Genomic DNA, 18,558 nt, shown 5'->3' with positions numbered 1-18,558 from the left:
ACTGGCTAAATCAGGGACTTTACCAAAGGTGACAGCAGCGCAATGGAGAGAAGTTGATGTTGAGTGAGCAGATTGACTACAGGTAAAGTATAAATCCTTGTGAAAGCTTTATCTCAAGTACACTTTAAGTCAATGGGTTGATCAAATGGAATTTTCACTCCTGGTGCTGCTCTTTAACAACAAGGGATGAGTTGTGATGCTGAATTGACAAGAGGGAGTGGAGCACTCATAGTGTATTACCCATTTATTCACAATTACAATAATGCATAAAGTATTGCACATACAAAAAGATATTAAAATAAAGCTTATTTATGTTATCTGACCAATAGCGGGGCAGCATGGTGGCGTAGTGGTTAGCGCTTTCGCCTTGCAGCGCTGGATCCCTGGTTTGAATCCCAGCCAGGGCACTTTCTGCATGGAGTTTGTATGTTCTTGTGTCTGAACATACCTCCTTCACGGAGGAAACTGAAGCGACCCCGGGCACTTCAGTTTCCTCCCACATCCCAAAAACATACAGATAAGTCAATTGGCTTCCCCCTAAATTGGCCCTAGTTTATGATACATATACTACACACGATACATATTGTACATTGACATATGACTATGGTAGGGATTAGATTGTGAGCTTCTCTAAGGGACAGTTAAGTGACAAGACAATATACTCTGTGCAGCGCTATGGAAGATGTTGGAGCTATATAAATACTAAATAATAATAATAGTGCACATAGTTGGCTAGCAGAGGAGCTCCACGAGCAGTTTTTAGATCGCTTATCACTGTTGGCCACGGTGGATATAGAGTGGAAAGGTTGCCTCTGATTGAGATAAGCCCTATTTTAATATCTTCTTGTAAGTGCAATACTTGATGCATTTTTGTGATTGTGAATAAAAGGGTAATACAATATAGGAGCACTCCACTCGCTCTTGTTAATTCTGTATTATATGACTAATTGATTTAAGGTAAATATACCCCACCCCTTTTATAACCCACTGTGCTCCCGCTGTATGAGATGAGGTTTTGACTTTGTTGTGTCCTACTTCTGGTTGACTGCCCTTGGTTACTAATAAGTTGATCTTTTTATTTAGAAGCACGATGAAACACTGTATAATTAAAGTCAGTCATGCAAAGTAAATGTCAATTTGTAGTATCACCTTGATATATGTACTGTATGTATAAGTGACTGTATCTCTCCTGAGCGTCAAGAAGCAGTAGAGTATTGTACTGTGTTAGCCATCAGTAAAAGCAAGAAGTTTTAACAGGATGATACCATTTATTGGCTAACTTAGAGGAAAACAAAAAGTACGCTTTCGGCTAATGACATTGTTCCTATATAGTAATGTACATTCTTTTGCAGACATACTGTATATTCTGGCGTATAAGACTACTTTTTAACCCTTGAAAATCTTTGAGAAAAGTAAGGGGTCGTCTTATACGCCAGGTGTCATTGATACAGGTGATATGCCCTATCCTGTTACCGCCTCTCAGATCTCGCTGCTGAGGACTGTAGTGAAGTGGCGTAGGTGCACATGTGGGAAATCTGAGAGGCATAGAAGGAGGAAAATAGGATACAAGGGCGGGCCAGACAGGTGAAAAAGGCGTGTTTTATGGGCACAGCGCAATCTATTCTTCCATACCACTCTGATAAACAGGTAGACAAGGAGAGCTGACCAATCCACTTAGGGAGAGGGAGGGTTGACCAATCCAACCAGTTAATCACCTATACCAGTGGTGGCAAACCTTTTCGAGACCGAGTGCCCAAACTTCAACTCAAAAGTCTCTTGTCTCTCGTAAAGTGCCAACACGCCAATTTGACCAAAATGACACCTCCCCCCCCCTTCCTCAGAACATAAGAGATGGCAAATACCTGGCCCTTAAACCTACAGTGACCAGATGTTTCTGGGTTCAACCTTGGACAGGGCAGGGGGGGGGGGTGTTTGCGCCGAAAAATGGCTGTGGCCATGGCATTGTATGGGTGGAGCTAACATAATGATGTAACAGCGAGGCATAAGAAAGCAGTGTTTCCGCCATGATGTGGTGAAATCGCATCATGGCGATTTCGCATCATGGCGATTCGCATCATGGGTGTACAGAAACTGGGTGACGCTATTTATTAGTATACCCGCCGTAACCCCAAAGCAGCAAATATAGCCAACTATGACCATTAAATAATAAATGCAGCAACAGTTACCCCAGACACCAGAAAATAAACGCAATGTGGGCAACATTTCAGCAGAAAATAACACAATGTTGGCAACATTTCAGCAGAAAATAACGCAAAGTGGGCAACATTTCAGCAGAAAATAACGCAGTGGGCAACAACATTTCAGCAGAAAATAACGCAGTGGGCAACATTTCAGCAGAAAGTAACGCAGTGGGCAACATTTCAGCAGAAAATAAACATTTCACCTGCAAAAAAAGGAATTTACTCCTGTACTGGAGACACAAATAGTCTCCAGTACAGGGCTTCGGACACCATCTTCCCGTAGCCCTGCTCTGCCTGCCAGAAGACTATGCAGGCTGGAGCGGGGCTGCCGGCTATGAACTGGCGTGGCGTCTATTAGACGCTGCGGCCAGTTCATGCAATCGGACGGGACATATCGCAGCGATGGCATGCCAGCAGATTCGGCAATGCATGCCGGTTCTGGCACGCATGCCATAGGTTCGCCATCGCTGACCTATACTGTGTACTGTTATATGCTGGGTACCACATACAGTACGGCACCAGTATCTGTTCATATATAGCCCCAGTATATGATTTTTTTTTTTATTTTTATTTGGTGTGCTTTGGAAGAGGGATAGTCATATACGGCAATATATTTTGACTGGAAAAGATGGGGGGTTGTCTTATACGCCCAGTCGTCTTATACGCCAGAATATACTGTAAATAAATGCCATTAGATGCCTTACAACTTCAGGAGGATCTCAAAAGGATGCTAACTAATTTATGACAAATAGATAAGTGTTTAAATTAAAGTGTTTATATTTGTTTAAAGTGTACCAGAGATTAATGATTAGGGGCAATTTATACTTACCTGGGGCTTCCTCCAGCCCCATGAGGACCATGGACTCCCTCGCCATCCTCCCCAGCCACTCAATTTGCCCACGATCACCTCTGGTATCTTCCAAAGTCAGAGCCAGTCGTGGTGTTCTGCGTGACCCCACAGTCTGGAGTGTTTTGTGTCTGCACAGTACGATCCCAGCCGTGGGAGCGCAATGGGGGTACGCAGGCACAGATCCTGAGCGAACAGAGCAGCCGCAGAGGATGGCTAGAGAGCCCACAATCCTCATGAGGCTGGAAAGTCCCAAGTAAGTATATATTGCCTAAAATAGTTCATCTCAGATTCTCCTGAAAGTGAACCCGAGGTGAGAGTGATATGGAGCCTGCCATATTTATTTCCTTTTAAACAATACTAGTTGCCTGGCAGCCCTGCTGATCTATTTGGCTGCTGTAGTGTCGGAATTACTCCAGAAACAAAACATGCAGCTGATCTTATCAGTTCAGACAAGATTGTCAGAAACACCTAATCTGCATATGCTTGTTAAGGATCTATGGCTAATATAACTAGAGGCCCAGCTGGGCAGCAAGGCAACTGGTATTGCTTGAAAGGAAATAATTATGGCAGCCTCCATATCATTCTTACCTATGGTTCACTTAGAGTACTGTAAGGGGGGGGGGGAGTTGAACTTACCTGGTAGATTATCATACTTGGTGAACATCAGACTTGGAGAAGGACTTAGTAATACTGGTTGATAACACGTTAGGTAAATAGTATATAATGCCAAGCAGATACAATTCTGGGATGCAATAATATCTGAGGTGCTCCCTCTGTATAAATCACTGGTGAGGCCACATCTGGAGTTTTGAGAACCACACTATAGAAAGGACATTGACCTTCTGGAACGGGTAGCACGGTGGTGTAGTGGTTAGCTCTCGCCTTGCATAGCTGGGTCCCCGGTTCGAAATCCCAGCCCGGCCTGCACATGCACAGTAAGCCCCGACTGGACAAGATACGGGGACCCCTCCCCGAAGATCCAGGAGATGGAGGATGCCGCAGAGGGATCGATCAGGCCAGAGGGGCCCCAGATATGTATGATTTTTTTTTTTACTTTTCATCTCTGGTTTCCTTTAAGTAAACAATTGGTCTTATCTGTTTGTCATAAATAGCTAGCATCCCTGTGAGATCCTCCTGAAGCTGTAATTAAGGAATCTAATGTCATTTATTTATGTCTGCAAAAGAACGTCGTATTGTGAACGTCCAGTGTATATACGCTGTATGCTTTAACATCTTATTAATATACAGGAAAAGAGTCTGAAGAAGGCTTACTTTTTGTTTTCCTCTAAGTTAGCCAATAGATGGTGCTGCAATAAACCTTTTTTTTTGGGGGGGGGGGGGGGGGGGATCTAGCATTTTCAAAATATTGAATACACACGCCAATGAAGACAAACACACACAAAATAATGAGTCATATTACACTTTTAACACTGGAAATATTCATATTAATATATACTCACGAGGCCATATTTTTGCAACATGTCAATATCTTGGATAAAAGCCTCCTGAATTAACAAAAATAAAATATCAAAGCAAGTTTATTATTACATAATAAATATAATAGTTCATAAATAAATTATACTACTTTCGCAACTGAAAACCTTTGTAATTTGGGGTAAAGGCTCAAAAATGAACCTAAAACACCAGTACATATTTTCACTATGGAGTAGGACTTGAAAAACCCAGAAGTACAGACTAACCAACAAGTTAATGGTGAACCAGAACTCATTGGAGTGTGTAAGGGGATACAATGGTCCAAAAAGCCCCCTTACTAAAATGCATGGGAAACAAAAGTTGGCTTTCTTAAAACAGAAAGTATCTGTGATAATTCAAATTCGAGTGAGCTCCGAGATCATTGCATTCCAGCGGATCTGGAGGTGTGTTTAACTTCTAAGGGTGACAATGGGTAATTTGCATATACAGGTAGTCCTCGGTTAACAAATGTGATAGGGACTGTAGGTTCGTTCTTAACCTGAAACTGTTCTTAAAAAGAACCAGAGACGAAGCACCCTCATGTATTTTACCATGTATATCAGTGGGAACATTAGAGAAAACACCTGCCCTGCTTTCTGTTTCATTCTGCACTGCACAGCTTGCTTGTTATGAACCCAGATAGCATCCCAGACTAAGCATTCACTCTGGCTTTGCTATAATGACTCAGCTATAATGATTCCTGAGCAGAGCCAGCAGGGGGCAGGCTTGGGCTTGAAAAGACACCAGAGAACACAGACTGAGCTATAAATATTCTTGAGCAAAGCCAGACTGAATGCTCAGTCTGGGATTTTATCAGGGTTGATAAGAAGCAAGCTGTGCAGTGCAGAATGAAACAGAAAGCTGGGTAGGTGTTTTCTCTAATGTTCCCACTGATATATATGGTAAAATACATGAGGGTGCTTAGTCTCTGGTTCTCTTTAAGTCGGAACATTGTGCCATCTCTGTCCCCTGTACCTCTTCTGTGCCTCCAGTGTCCCCCTCTGTGTCACCTCTGCCCTTTGTACCTGCTTATACAAGTTTACATGCCATTTTCTCTTTGTTTGTTTTTTTTAATCGATTTTCTAAAAAAGTCCAATTAGAAAAAAAAATGTTTTGGCTGGTTCTCATGTAAACAGAGAATCCATGCTGTGCGTATCAGTGGGTCATTCGTAAGTTGGGCATCGTAAATTGGGGACTACCTGTATTCAGCAGTGATGCACTGGGAGACATCTCAGGGCTCACTCCAACCTGAATTATCGGAAATACTTTATGTTTTAAGAAAGCAAACTTTTGTTTTCCATGCATTTTAGTAGGGTGCTTTTTGGACCATTGTAGCCCCTTACACACTCCAATGAGTTCTGTTTCACCATGAGCTTGTTGGTTAGTCTGTACCTCTTGCTTGTAGGTGACTTAAAGGGAATCTTAACTGAGAGGGATATGGATGTATCTGTTTAAACAATACCAGTTGCTAGTCAGGCCTGCTGGTCTCCTTGGCTGCAGTAGTGGCTGAATCACACACCTGCAGCAATCATGCAGCTAATCCAGGCTGACTTCAGTCAGAGCACCTGATCTGCATGCCTGTTGAGGGGCTGTGGCTAAAAGTATTAGAGACGCAGGATCAGCAGGAGAGCCAGGCAACTAGTATTTTTTTTCCCAGTGCATACATATATAAAAAAAAAAAAAAAAAAAAAAAAAAAAAGCAGCATGCCGCTTTACTGCACTTGTGCATCCATTGAAATTCATTGGGTGAATGCAAACATTACTAGACGGATAAATGTGCACAGTGTCCTTAACCACTTTACCCCCGCCCGTACGGATTTCTCCGTCCCTTTTTCCATCCTTTAACCCCGAGGGACGGAGAAATCCGTACTTTCCGCGTTCCCGACGCTGTCCGCGCTCCCGCTCGTAAACACGCCGCCCGCCGCTAGTAAACACGCCGCCGCCCGCTCGCCCGGAGATCAATTGACGGGAAAATCCATTCCCATTCGTTGATCTAAGCCCCACAATGATCCGCTGCTCTCCTATGGGCAGCGCGATCATTGTGAGAAAAAACTCACGTGTCCAGCCTCCTTATACTTCCTCCAAGCTTCCGGAAGGACGCTTGGAGGTCGCATTAAAACAAAGTTACTGTGGCCATCTTGTGGCCAAATAGTAAACTACACCCTACACATTTTTCACATACAAATAAATGACTTTTACACAAAAAATTAACTCATTACCTCCCACACTCCCCATTTTTTTTTTTTTTGTAATTAAAAAAAAAAAATTCAAAAATTTACAATAAAAAAAAATACATAAATAGTTACCTTAGGGACTGAACTTTTTAAATATTTATGTCAAGAGGGTATAACACTGTTACTTTATAAACTATGGGCTTGTAATTAGGGATGGACGCAAAACTGAAAAAAATGCACCTTTATTTCCAAATAAAATATTGGCGCCAAACATTGTGATAGGGACATAATTTAAATGGTTTTATAACCGGGACAAAAGGGCAAATAAATTTCATGGGTTTTAATTACAGTAGCATGCATTATTTAAAAACTATAATGGCCGAAAACTGAAAAATAATTATTTTTTTCCCCACATTTTCCCATTAAAACACATTTAGAAAAAAATAATTCTTGGCATAATGTCCCACCTAAAGAAAGCCTAATAGGTGGCGGAAAAAACAAGATATAGTTCATTTCATTGCGATAAGTAATGATAAAGCTATAGACGAATGAATGGAAGGAGCGCTGAAAGGTGAAAATTGCTCTGGTGCTCAGGGGGTAAAACCCCTGAGTGGTGAAGTGGTTAAAATACGCCCAAACATATGCACCCAGACACCGCCAGCCTCAAATGAAAATTCAGGTTTAATTTCACATCGTCTAATCATGTAATTATACAAACAAGCAGCTTTGGTTGTGTGCTTAACCTACATGTATGCAGAACACTGATTTGCAGGGCTCTGACTACTTTTCTAAAATAAGCAAACAATTATGAATCTGTGAAGTAAAGCCACCCTTCTAAATGACAAGCAAAATTCCAATTTGAAAAAAAAAGGTTTTGGCTGGTTCCCATGTAAACAGAGAATCCATGCTGTGCGTATCAGCGGGTCATTCGTAAGTCGGGCATCGTAAATTGGGGACTACCTGTATTCAGCAGTGATGCACTGGGAGACATCTCAGGGCTCACTCCAACCTGAATTATCGGAAATACTTTATGTTTTAAGAAAGCAAACTTTTGTTTTCCATGCATTTTAGTAGGGGGCTTTTTGGACCATTGTAGCCCCTTACACACTCCAATGAGTTCTGTTTCACCATGAGCTTGTTGGTTAGTCTGTACCTCTTGCTTGTAGGTGACTTAAAGGGAATCTTAACTGAGAGGGATATGGATGTATCTGTTTAAACAATACCAGTTGCTAGTCAGGCCTGCTGGTCTCCTTGGCTGCAGTAGTGGCTGAATCACACACCTGCAGCAATCATGCAGCTAATCCAGGCTGACTTCAGTCAGAGCACCTGATCTGCATGCCTGTTGAGGGGCTGTGGCTAAAAGTATTAGAGACGCAGGATCAGCAGGAGAGCCAGGCAACTAGTATTTTTTTTTTCTCAGTGCATACATATATAAAAAAAAAATAAAAAATGACAGCATGCCGCTTTACTGCACTTGTGCATCCATTGAAATCCATTGGGTGAATGCAAACATTACTAGACGGATAAATGTGCACAGTGTCCTTAAAATACGCCCAAACATATGCACCCAGACACCGCCAGCCTCAAATGAAATTTCAGGTTTAATTTCACATCATTTAATCATGTAATTATACAAACAAGCAGCTTTGGTTGTGTGCTTAACCTACATGTATGCAGAACACTGATTTGCAGGGCTCTGACTACTTTTCTAAAATAAGCAAACAATTATGAATCTGTGAAGTAAAGCCACCATTCTAAATGACAAGCAAAATTCCAATGAAAACAATGAAAATGAGGGTTTGAAGGCTTAGTATTACAATATCCATATACAATCAGATGTGACACAGCGCAGTAAAAAGTTCCTTGAGTCACGTTTAGTTTCACATGACTTAACTCATTTGGGTTTCAGTACCACTTATTTACGAATGATACACAATTGTACCTCTCAGCTTAAGACCTTCACTACCTCCTCACGCGTGTTGCTGACTGCTTCTCTGCTATATCCTCTTTCGTGACCTCTTGCTTATTAAAACTTAATATGAGTAGAACAGAACTTATCATTTTCAACTGTCTCTGTTCACTTCTCTGCCTGATATAACAATAAATGTTTATTATTATTTATTGTATTTATAAAGCGCCAAAATATTATGCAGAGCTGCACAATAGATAAATGGGTTAACATACAAGGTAGGACATACAGGAAACCCACACCAAAACAAGATCACGCAAATGATTTGATAACAATACAGTGTCATAGGTCAAAATAGAGACTGTTCTAGTCCACAAGACGGGTGATTGTCAGATTGCATAATCAAGCTGGAAACCCTAGGGAGGAGGGCCCAGCCAGAGGCTTACAATCTAAAGGGTGGGGGTGGAGACAATAGGTGCATCTTTTGAGAGGGTGTCTAACAGAACATATTATGGTGCTGGTGTAGAGGGGTATGCGAGCATGAAAATATGAGTCTTGAGAGCTTGTTTAAAGGTATTAAAGGTGGGGGCAAGTCTGATGGCTGGTGGAAGCGAGTTCCAAAGAGTAGGGGCAGCCCTGGTGAAGTCCTGCAATCGTGCATGCGAATGAAATATGCGTGGTGCAACTAGGCGCAGGTCATTGGAGGATCAGAGGGGGCGGGCTGGTATGTGCCTGTGGACCAGATCAGAGATGTAGGTCGGCAGGTCTTGTGCACTGATTTGTAGGCCAAGCACAGGATTTTGAAATTGATCCTAAATCTGTGTAGGGCTTTACAGAGCAAAGCTGTAGAGGCGCTGCGATGAGAAGAATGTATCAGTCTGGCTGCCGCATTCATTACCAACTGAAATGGGGCAGAACGGTTAGAGCGGAGGCCAGACAAAAGAGAATTGCAGTAGTCTAGGTGGGAGATGACAAGGGCGTGGATAAGGAGTTTAGTGGTGTCAGGGGACAGGTAGGAGCGGATCTTGGAGATGTTGCGGAGGTGGAAGTTGCAGCATCTGGCAATACCTTGGATGTGAGGTGTAAAGGAAAGTTCAGAGTCCGGGGTAACGCCTAGACAGCGGGCTTGGGAGGTAGGGCGGATGGTAAAATTTTCGATAGTGATGTGCAGATCTGGGAGGGGTGCAGCTGTGCGGGGTGGGAATATTAAAAGCTCAGTCTTGTCCAAATTAAGCTTTAGGTACCTGGCGGCCATTCACGAGGAAATGGATGTGAGGAAGACGGAGACTTTGTCCATGGTAGAGGAGGAAAGATCTGAGGTGTGGAGGTATATCTGGGTGTCACCGGCATACAGGTGGTAATTGAAACCCATGGAAAAAATTATTTTGCAAATTGAGGCAGTATAGATTGAGAGCAGTAGTGGTTCTAGGACGGAACCTTGAGGAACACCAACTGAGAGGGGTGTAGGAGTGGATGAGGAGCCATTGAAAGATGAAGGAGCGGTTGGAGAGGTAGGAGGAGATCCAGGCTAAGGCTAGGTCCTGAATGCCCATTAACTGCAGGGAGTGGAGGAGAAGGGAGTGGCCGACAGCGTCAAATGCCGAGGAGAGGTCCAGGAGGAGCAGGATGGCGTATTTACCTTCGGCTTTGGCAAGGTCAGTGACCACTTTGGTGAGGGCTGTTTCTGTAGAATGGGTTGTACGAAAACCAGATTGCAGAGGATCGTGAAGAGAGTTGGAATTGAAGAAGTTGGTCAGGCGTTGGTGGGCCAGGCGTTCAAGAATTTTCGAGGCCAAAGGGAGGAGAGAGATTGGGTGGTAGTTTGATGGCAGAGCAGGGTCAAGTGAAGGTTTCTTTAGCAGGGGAAGAACAGTGGCCTGTTTGAATACGGAGGAGAAGATGCCGGTGGAGAAGGAGAGGTTGAACAGGTGGGTGAGGACAGGGGCCAGGTCAGAAAAATGTGGGCGCAGAGAATCAGATGGGACCGGATCTAGGGGCAGGAAATGGCAAGTGAAGTTGCCAGCAGCTGATTGACTTCCTCCACCGTGACAGGATTGAAGGAGGTAAGGGAGGAGAAAAAGGCAGGAGTAGGATGGGGTGAGGAGGCAGGGGCGATGGAGTGGAGGAGAGAAATATCCCTCCGGATGGTTGTAATTTTGTTGATAAAGTAGTTTGATAGGTCAGTGGCTAAGAGGGTGGCGGTTGGGGGCGGGGGGGGGGGGGGGTTGGGGGAGGTGTGGGGTTGAGTGGGGCATTCAAGGTGGCAAAAAGACGACGTAGGTTGGAGACTTGGGTAGCGATCAAGCGAGTGAAGTATATCTGTTTGCTGTCAGCGAGGGCAGTATGGTACGTCTGCAACTTGGTCTTGTATCCCAGAAAATCATGGTTGTGGCGGGATTTCCTCCATTTGCGTTCTGCAGCTCGTGTCTCATTTTGTAGTTTTTTGTGAGGGCACTGTGCCAAGGTTGGGGGTTGGGGCGACAGTTGGTACGAAAGGTCAAGGGACCAGCATGATCTAAGGCTGCTGAGAGGTTACTATTGTATTGAGCTGCCGCTTCGTTGGGGCAGGTTAGGCTGGGCAAGGAGGAGAGGGCGTGGAGGGGTGTGGCTAGTACATTGGGGTCAAGGTTGCGCAGATCTCTCTGCCAGCATCCAGTTTGAAGAGGAGGACAGGGGGTGCTGGACGGAGTGAGGGTGAAGGTGATAAGGTGGTGGAATGTTAAAGTCTCCGGGGATGATGGTTGGGAGGTCGGAGGACAGGATGTGAGGGAGCCAGGGGGCAACGTTGTCTAGGAAGTGCGATATTGTACTGGAGGAGGGACGGTACAAGACTGCAATAATGGCAGGGAGAGGATGGTAGAGGCGGATAACATGGGCCTCAAAGGAGGTAAAGTAAAGAGAAGGGGGAGGGGTAAGGACACTGAAAGTGCAGGACAGGGAGAGGAGTAGGCCCACCCCTCCCCCAGGCCTGTTATCTGGTCTTGGGGTATGGCTGAGGTGTAGACCCCTGTAGGATAGGACTGCAGCCGCAGGCAGGTCAGAGGGGGTGAGCCAGGACTCAATAACGGCAAGAAAAGTAAGGGTTTTTGAGATGAAGAGATCATGGATGGTTGTATGCTTGTTGCGGATAGATCTTGCATTCCCGAGACCGCTGGATAGAGGAAAAGATTGTCTGAGTATGGGGCGGATGGGAATGAGATTGGGGCGAGAATGTTTGTGGGTATGGGGAGGGTGGGAGGTGCGGTGGGGAGTGGGGCTTGGTGGGTGAGTTTGGTTGTGGGGGTCGAGGGGGGAGGTAAGAGGAGGGGAATGGGGAGGCTGGGAGACAGGAGTGGTCCTGGGATTAAGATGTGTGGTGAGAAGTGGACAAGGGACCAGGGGGAGGAGCAGATGGAGCCAGAACATGAGGCACCAATAGGGCGGGTGATCAGGGGAAAGAGGAGCAGGTATGAAGGGGGTACGCATAATGATGTGTTGAGGATACATACTGTTGCACTTGGAGTGGTGGTGAGGTAGGTAAGGAAAATGGTGTAGCAGAGGCTGTAGAATACTTGTTGGTGGGCTTAACCAGGGCAATGGAGCAGCGTTTAGTAGATTATCAGTGCAGTTTGTTTTTATTTGGTGGGGTGGCTTGTAGGCAGTGCAGTTCAGATTCAAAGGCAGAGATGATCTAGTTAGACAGCAATAGTGTTCAGCAATACAAGTAAATTACAACAAAGATAATGTTACCGTGATGTGGTGCTTTATAAGGTCCGCCATCCAACTTACAGCATCTGAGCCTAATATAGCGCCGAAGACCATTAGCAGAGACAACGTAACACCTTGGTCAAACTTCAAAGAAATTGATGAAGAAGTCACATCAAGCATCCTCCTTCACCTCCGCTTAACTACCTGTGACCTAGATCCTGGCCCAACACAGTTCATGTTCCTTACAATCAGGGATATTTCCTGCTTTACTGAAGGAAGCAATCATCAGGCCTCTTCTCAAAAAACCCTCCCTGGACCCAGATGCAATGACCAGCTACAGACCTGTCTCTAACCTTCCCTTTCTGGGTAAGCTAACTGAAAAAGCTGTATACCTCCAGCTAGAAGCCAAAATCCTACAAAACAACAGTTATGACCCATTCCAGTCTGGCTTCAGGTAACACCACAGCACTGAAACTGCCCTCATCCAAATATGCAACCACCTGCTCATGGCAAGCGACAGAGGAGAGTGCTCGGTCCTCATACTGCTAGACCTTTCTGCAGCCTTTGATACAGTTGACCATGACATCTTGATAAACAGGCTACAGGAATACTGCGGCATTGATGGCATAGTTCTTCAGTGGTTCCAATCCTTCTTGAGTGGCAGAACCCAAAAAGTGTCTATGGGGCCCTTCCTGTACCACTTAAGTACGGGGTGCCCCAGGGCTCAATCCTCTCTCCCCTGCTTTTCACAATTTACATGTTACCGCTTGGAAAACGAATCCAAAAACATGGCCTGACATACCACTGCTATGCGGACGACACCCAACTATATCTTTCCTTCAAGCCTGGTGTGACAGACCCAACTCGAACTATAAACGCCTGCTTACTAGAACTACAGCAATGGATAAATGACAACTGGATGAAACTAAATGCAGACAAAACTGAAGTCCTGATTGGAGGGCAGAGCATGATAACAAAACAACTTAACTTGCAGTCCTCACCACTGGGAATAGGAAGCACGGATCTACGCAGCTCTGATCATGTGCGTAGCCTGGGAGTTCTAATTGATGGGTATTTAAACTTCAGAACTCAAATCTCTGCTGTGGTGAAATCCTCCTATTTTCACCTGAAGAACATTGCAAAAATCAAGCACCTCATCCCCCCAGAAGATCTGCCAACCTTAGTCCATGCCTTCATCACATCCTGACTGGAAGGTCTTGTACCGCCTACAGCTGATACAGATTACTGCTGCCAGACTGCTAACCAACCAACCCCGTCACTGCCACATAACGCCAGTCCTGCACTCCCTTCACTGGCTACCTATAGAATGGAGGGTCCTATTCAAGATTGGCCTACTGACATTTAAATCCCTGAATAATCTAGGCCCTGGATCCCCGCATTCTCAGATCCACAGATTCTAATAATCTAGTCATACCCAGAGTCCACTTGGAAACTTTTGGTCCCAGAGCCTTCTGTCATGCTGCCCCTAGCGGTAACATGTAAATCGTGAAAAGCAGGGGAGAGAGGATTGAGCCCTGGGGCACCCCATATTTAAATGTGATACAGGGGTGGACAGGAAGGGCCCCATAGACACTTTGTGGGTTCTGCCACTCAAGAAGGATTGGAACCACTGAAGAACTATGCCATCAATGCCGCAGTATTCCTGTAGCCTGTTTATCAAGATTAACTCCCTAACCAGTTCCTGTCATCTCCAACTCAAAAACATATCTCGCATCTGTCCTTTTCTCACTCAGGACACTACTAAAATGTTAATACATGCGCTTATAATATCTCATCTAGACTATTGTAACATACTGCTTTGTGGACTACCAGCTAACAGATTGGAACTACTCCAATCTGTACTGATCTCGGCTGCCCGTTTCATTAATCTTTCTTCCAGCTCTTCCTCTGCTGCTCCTCTCTGTCAAACTCATCGGCTATCAATTACATCGTTACATTGTTATTTGGGTTGAAAAAAGACATACGTCCATCAAGTTCAACCAGAGAATAAAGTACCGTATAACACTAGCCTGCACCCTCACATATCCCTGTTGATCCAGATGAAGACAAAAAACCTTTACAAGGCATGGTCCAATTAGCCCCAAAAGGGAAAAAATTCCATCCTGACTCCAGATGGCAATCAGATAAAATCCCTGGATCAACGCCACTGGGCATTACCTAGTAAATTATAGCCATGGATGTCTTTCAATGCAAGGAAAGCATCTAATCCCCCCTTAAAGGATACCTCAACTGACATGTGACATGATAAGATAAACATGTGTATGTACAGTGCCTAGCACACAAATACCTATGCTGTGTTCCTTTTTTTCTTTCTGTGCCTGAAAGAGTTAAATATCAGGTATGTAAGTGGCTGACTCAGTCCTGACTCAGACAGGAAGTGACTACAGTGTGACCCTCCCTATAAAACACTTTCCTAGCAGAAAATGGCTTCTGAGAGCAAGAAAGAGATAAAAAGAGGAATTTCTTATCAGTGAGGGTCACACTGTAGTCACTTCCTGTCTGAGTCAGGACTGAGTCAGCCACTTACATACCTGATATTTAACTCTTTCAGACAGAGAAAGAAAAACAAGGAACACAGCATAGTTATTTGTGTGCTAGGCACTGTACATACACATGTCTATCTCATTATGTCACATTTCAGTTCGGGTATCCTTTAAGCGCAGATATTGAATTTGCCATAATTACTTCCTGTGGCAATACATTCCAAATTTTAATCATTCTTACTGTAAAGAATTATTTCCTAAATAAATGGCTAAAACGTTTTTCCTCCATGCACAGATCATGTCCCCTTAGTCCTTTGTAAAAGCCTAGGGGCGAGGTGGCATCTCCAGGACCACCTAAAGCCGATTGGTGTTGAGTCTTAAGGGAGTGTTTTGGGCGTGGATGCGTGCACATTCCCAGCAGTCCACGCCGCTCCCCTGCGTCATCAGCCTGCCGGCTAATCAGCAGCGCCAGCAGGCTCGTACTTTATGTTCCCGCCAATTAAAGTAGTATAATACATGATGTTTCGTAAACAGCGTGCATTATACTGGCTGCCTCTTCCTCTGGTGGTCTCCTTGCTCGATCGACCACCAGAGAGGACGGCAGCCCTGTGAGTACAACAGGACACACACTTACAGGTACACTGACTCCCACATCGCCTCAGATCCTCCTCTGATCACCCCCCATGGTAATTATTTACAGCAAATCTCCCCTCCTATTCACCCACTGATCATCCCCCGCTACTTTCACCCGTCTGATCAGGCCCTAATCAGCCCCCTGATCACCCCCTCCCCGCCCTCAGATCGCCATTTGATTAACCCCCCCCACCATTGTTTACCTCGGATCTACGCTCTGTAAGGCCTGTAAACAGCCTTTCATCAACCCATGATCCCCTCCTGTCAGCCCCCTGTCACCCACTGATCAGGCCCTAATCAGCCCCTGCAGGCTCCTGATCACCTCCTGATCCCGCCTCCCTGATCACCTGATAAACTCCCCCCCTATCACTATCCTAATGATCTAAAATTAGTGATCATTGAAAACGGTTGCTGTTTTGGCATCACTAGTATTAACAGTTAGGCCAGTTAGTTAGCTAGGCTCTTTTGTTAGGTAGTTAGCATCAGTTAGCGCCCAGCACAACGCAACGCAGTGACTAATTAGTCGCTGATTAGTGTCATCACTGTCCCTAATCAGCATTAGTACCATATAGTATCTGTACGTGATCAGTACTGATTGCAGTCAGATCCATATCAGTACATTAGGGTCACCTTAGTGTAGGCTCCACTAAAAACGCAATGCTTGCCCGATCAGGCCATATCATTCGCCCGCAATTGTGTTCAGCCCTCCCCACTGCAGTGACAGAAAAAAAAAATCTGATCACTGCAAAAACACAATACAATAGCAGCGGCTCTCTAAAGATCAGTTTAGTTTTGGGGTTTTTTTTGTTATCAAAACTGAGCGATCGCAGCGTTTTTACTTCACACGCACTCCTTTTTGCTAGGTAGGTGTGCTCTTTTTTTTCCTGGGTAGTCTCAGAGGAATACCCCCTAAATCTAGCATTTAACAGATGAGAGTGATTGGGATATCTCATCCAACGAATCATCCGGGTCAGAATACGAACATGTAAACAGCAGTGGCTCTCTGACTTATAGCACCGGCAACGAGGTTTGTGTCCCTGCTAGGGCCAGGCATACTCGACCCGTCATTGGACAGCATATGGCGCAGGATCAGCCTCAAGGGAAGCAGAGTGGTGCTAGCGCTGATCTAGGTTTCATGGTGAGGCATACACCAGCAGCGCCAGCACATCCTGGAATTAGTACCAGCACTGCCGCATCCCCTGGTGTAGTGGCGTTCACCAGCGTGGCAGTTCAAGCTGGTACGGTGGCACGTACAGTAACATCCCGTTGCAGCCACAAGAAACACGGGCCCGTAGTACCCCTAGACTCCCAGAGGTGCTGGCAAACCCTGATTGGAAATCCGCTGGTTCCTCCTCACCCATACTGCCCCATTTCACCGCCCAGTCTGGAGTCCAGGTGGAGAGAGATCATTTAGTATCGGCCCTTGACTTTTTTGATCTGTTCTGCACCGAAGATCTCTACGACCTAGTCGGGACAGAGACCAACCGTTACGCTACACAGTACATAACCGCCAATCCAGGAAGCTACTATGGCCAGCCTTTCCGGGGGAAACCAGTCCAAGTTTTTGAATTTAAAATTTTTGGGCCTTCTCCTCAACATGGGTCTATCTAAAAAAAATGTATTGCGGCCCTATTGGTCTACTCACCCAATGCATCACATGCCCATGTATTCTGCTTCCATGTCCAGGGCACGTTTTGAGGTCTTGCTGTGCTTCATGCACTTTAATGACAACACAACCTGTCATCCAAGAGGACACCCTGTTTATGACCGGATTCACAAAATTTGACCCTTCATAAACCACTTGTCATCCAAATTTGCAGATGTGTATACTCCCGAACAGAATATCTGTGTAGACGAGTCCCTAATACATTTTACAGGGTGCCTTGGCATCAAACAATAGATCCCAAGCAAGCGACTCTGGTATGGGGTCAAGCTGTATAAGCTCTGTGAAAGGGCCACAGGCTATACTTCCATGAGTCCATGAGGGAATAGACTCAAAGGCCCAGTGCACACCGGGCGGATCCACTGGCCGCATCCGCCTGAAAATCCGCGTGGCTAATGTATCTCTATGGGATGGTGCACACCGGCGGTTTGAGGTTTTTAGCAAACCGCAAACGTGCCTCTTGCTGCACGTTTGCGGTTTGCTTAAAACCTCAAACCGCCGGTGTGCACCAGCCCATAGAGATACATTAGCCACGCGGATGCTGAGGCGGATGCGGCCGGCGGAACGCATCAAGATCCGCCCGGTGTGCACTGGGACTAAACTCTATCATCTGCACCCAAAACCGCTAGCGTTTTGTGGATCTGCTAGCGGTTTTGGTGTGCACTGGGCCAAAATTGGAGACGGTCGGATTCCCTGACCTGGGAAGCAGTGGCAAGATTGTCTGGGACTTGGTGTCACCCAGAAGGGGAAGATTTAAAGTCTCCGCCCACTACCTGCGACCGGGCCCAACTGGATCCTTAATGCAATGCCCAGAGCTGATCAGGCCAGCACTTCACAAAATAACTCAGTGCTCCTTGGAAAGTGGACTTTTCCCAGAAGAACTAAAGAAAGCAATCATAAAACCCCTCTTGAAGAAACCATCACTAGATCTGGATTCTGTAACCGACTACAGACCTGTGGCGAACTTACCATTCCTATCAAAAGTTATCGAAAAAGCAGTCGCCAACCAGCTAGAAGCCAGGCTTACAGATAACATTTTTGATACTTTTCAGTCAGGATTCAGGAAAAGGCACAGCACAGAAACGGCATTAGTCCGAGTAATGAATGATCTACTTACTGCAAGGGATAAGGGTGATTGCTCAATTCTGATTCTTCTTGACTTGTCTGCAGCATTTGATACTGTGGATCATGAAATACTAATCCAGCGACTGAAGAATTACTGTGGCCTAAGGGGTACAGTTCTTAGCTGGTTTCAGACCCCCCTATCTGGCAGGACACAGCAAGTATGTCTGGGCACACGCTACTCTAATCCAGTGCCACTTGCCTATGGAGTTCCACAGGGTTCTGTGCTATCACTCTTTGCAGTCTACATGCTCCCACTGGGCAAAATAATCCAGAACTATGGCCTAGGATACCATTGTTATGCAGATGACACAACTGTATCTGGTCTTTAAGCCTGGCACC

At 45.3% G+C, this 18,558-nt stretch overlaps 1 protein-coding gene across 1 annotated transcript in view; it reads right to left on the bottom strand.

Annotated features, from left to right (window-relative positions):
* The window catches only part of LOC137533574 (meiotic recombination protein DMC1/LIM15 homolog), a 603,524-nt gene that overhangs the window by 410,948 nt on the left and 174,018 nt on the right, over positions 1-18,558 (bottom strand). The window contains exon 3 of the mRNA XM_068254935.1: positions 4,512-4,556. Coding sequence (XP_068111036.1) covers positions 4,512-4,556 — 45 coding nt within the window. The remainder of the gene's footprint in view (positions 1-4,511; positions 4,557-18,558) is intronic.

The sequence above is a fragment of the Hyperolius riggenbachi genome, chromosome 9 (assembly GCF_040937935.1).
Source record: "Hyperolius riggenbachi isolate aHypRig1 chromosome 9, aHypRig1.pri, whole genome shotgun sequence".
Taxonomy (NCBI): domain Eukaryota; kingdom Metazoa; phylum Chordata; class Amphibia; order Anura; family Hyperoliidae; genus Hyperolius; species Hyperolius riggenbachi.
Note: the sequence above shows the minus strand (reverse complement) of the source record. Positions and strands in the feature narration are given on the sequence as shown.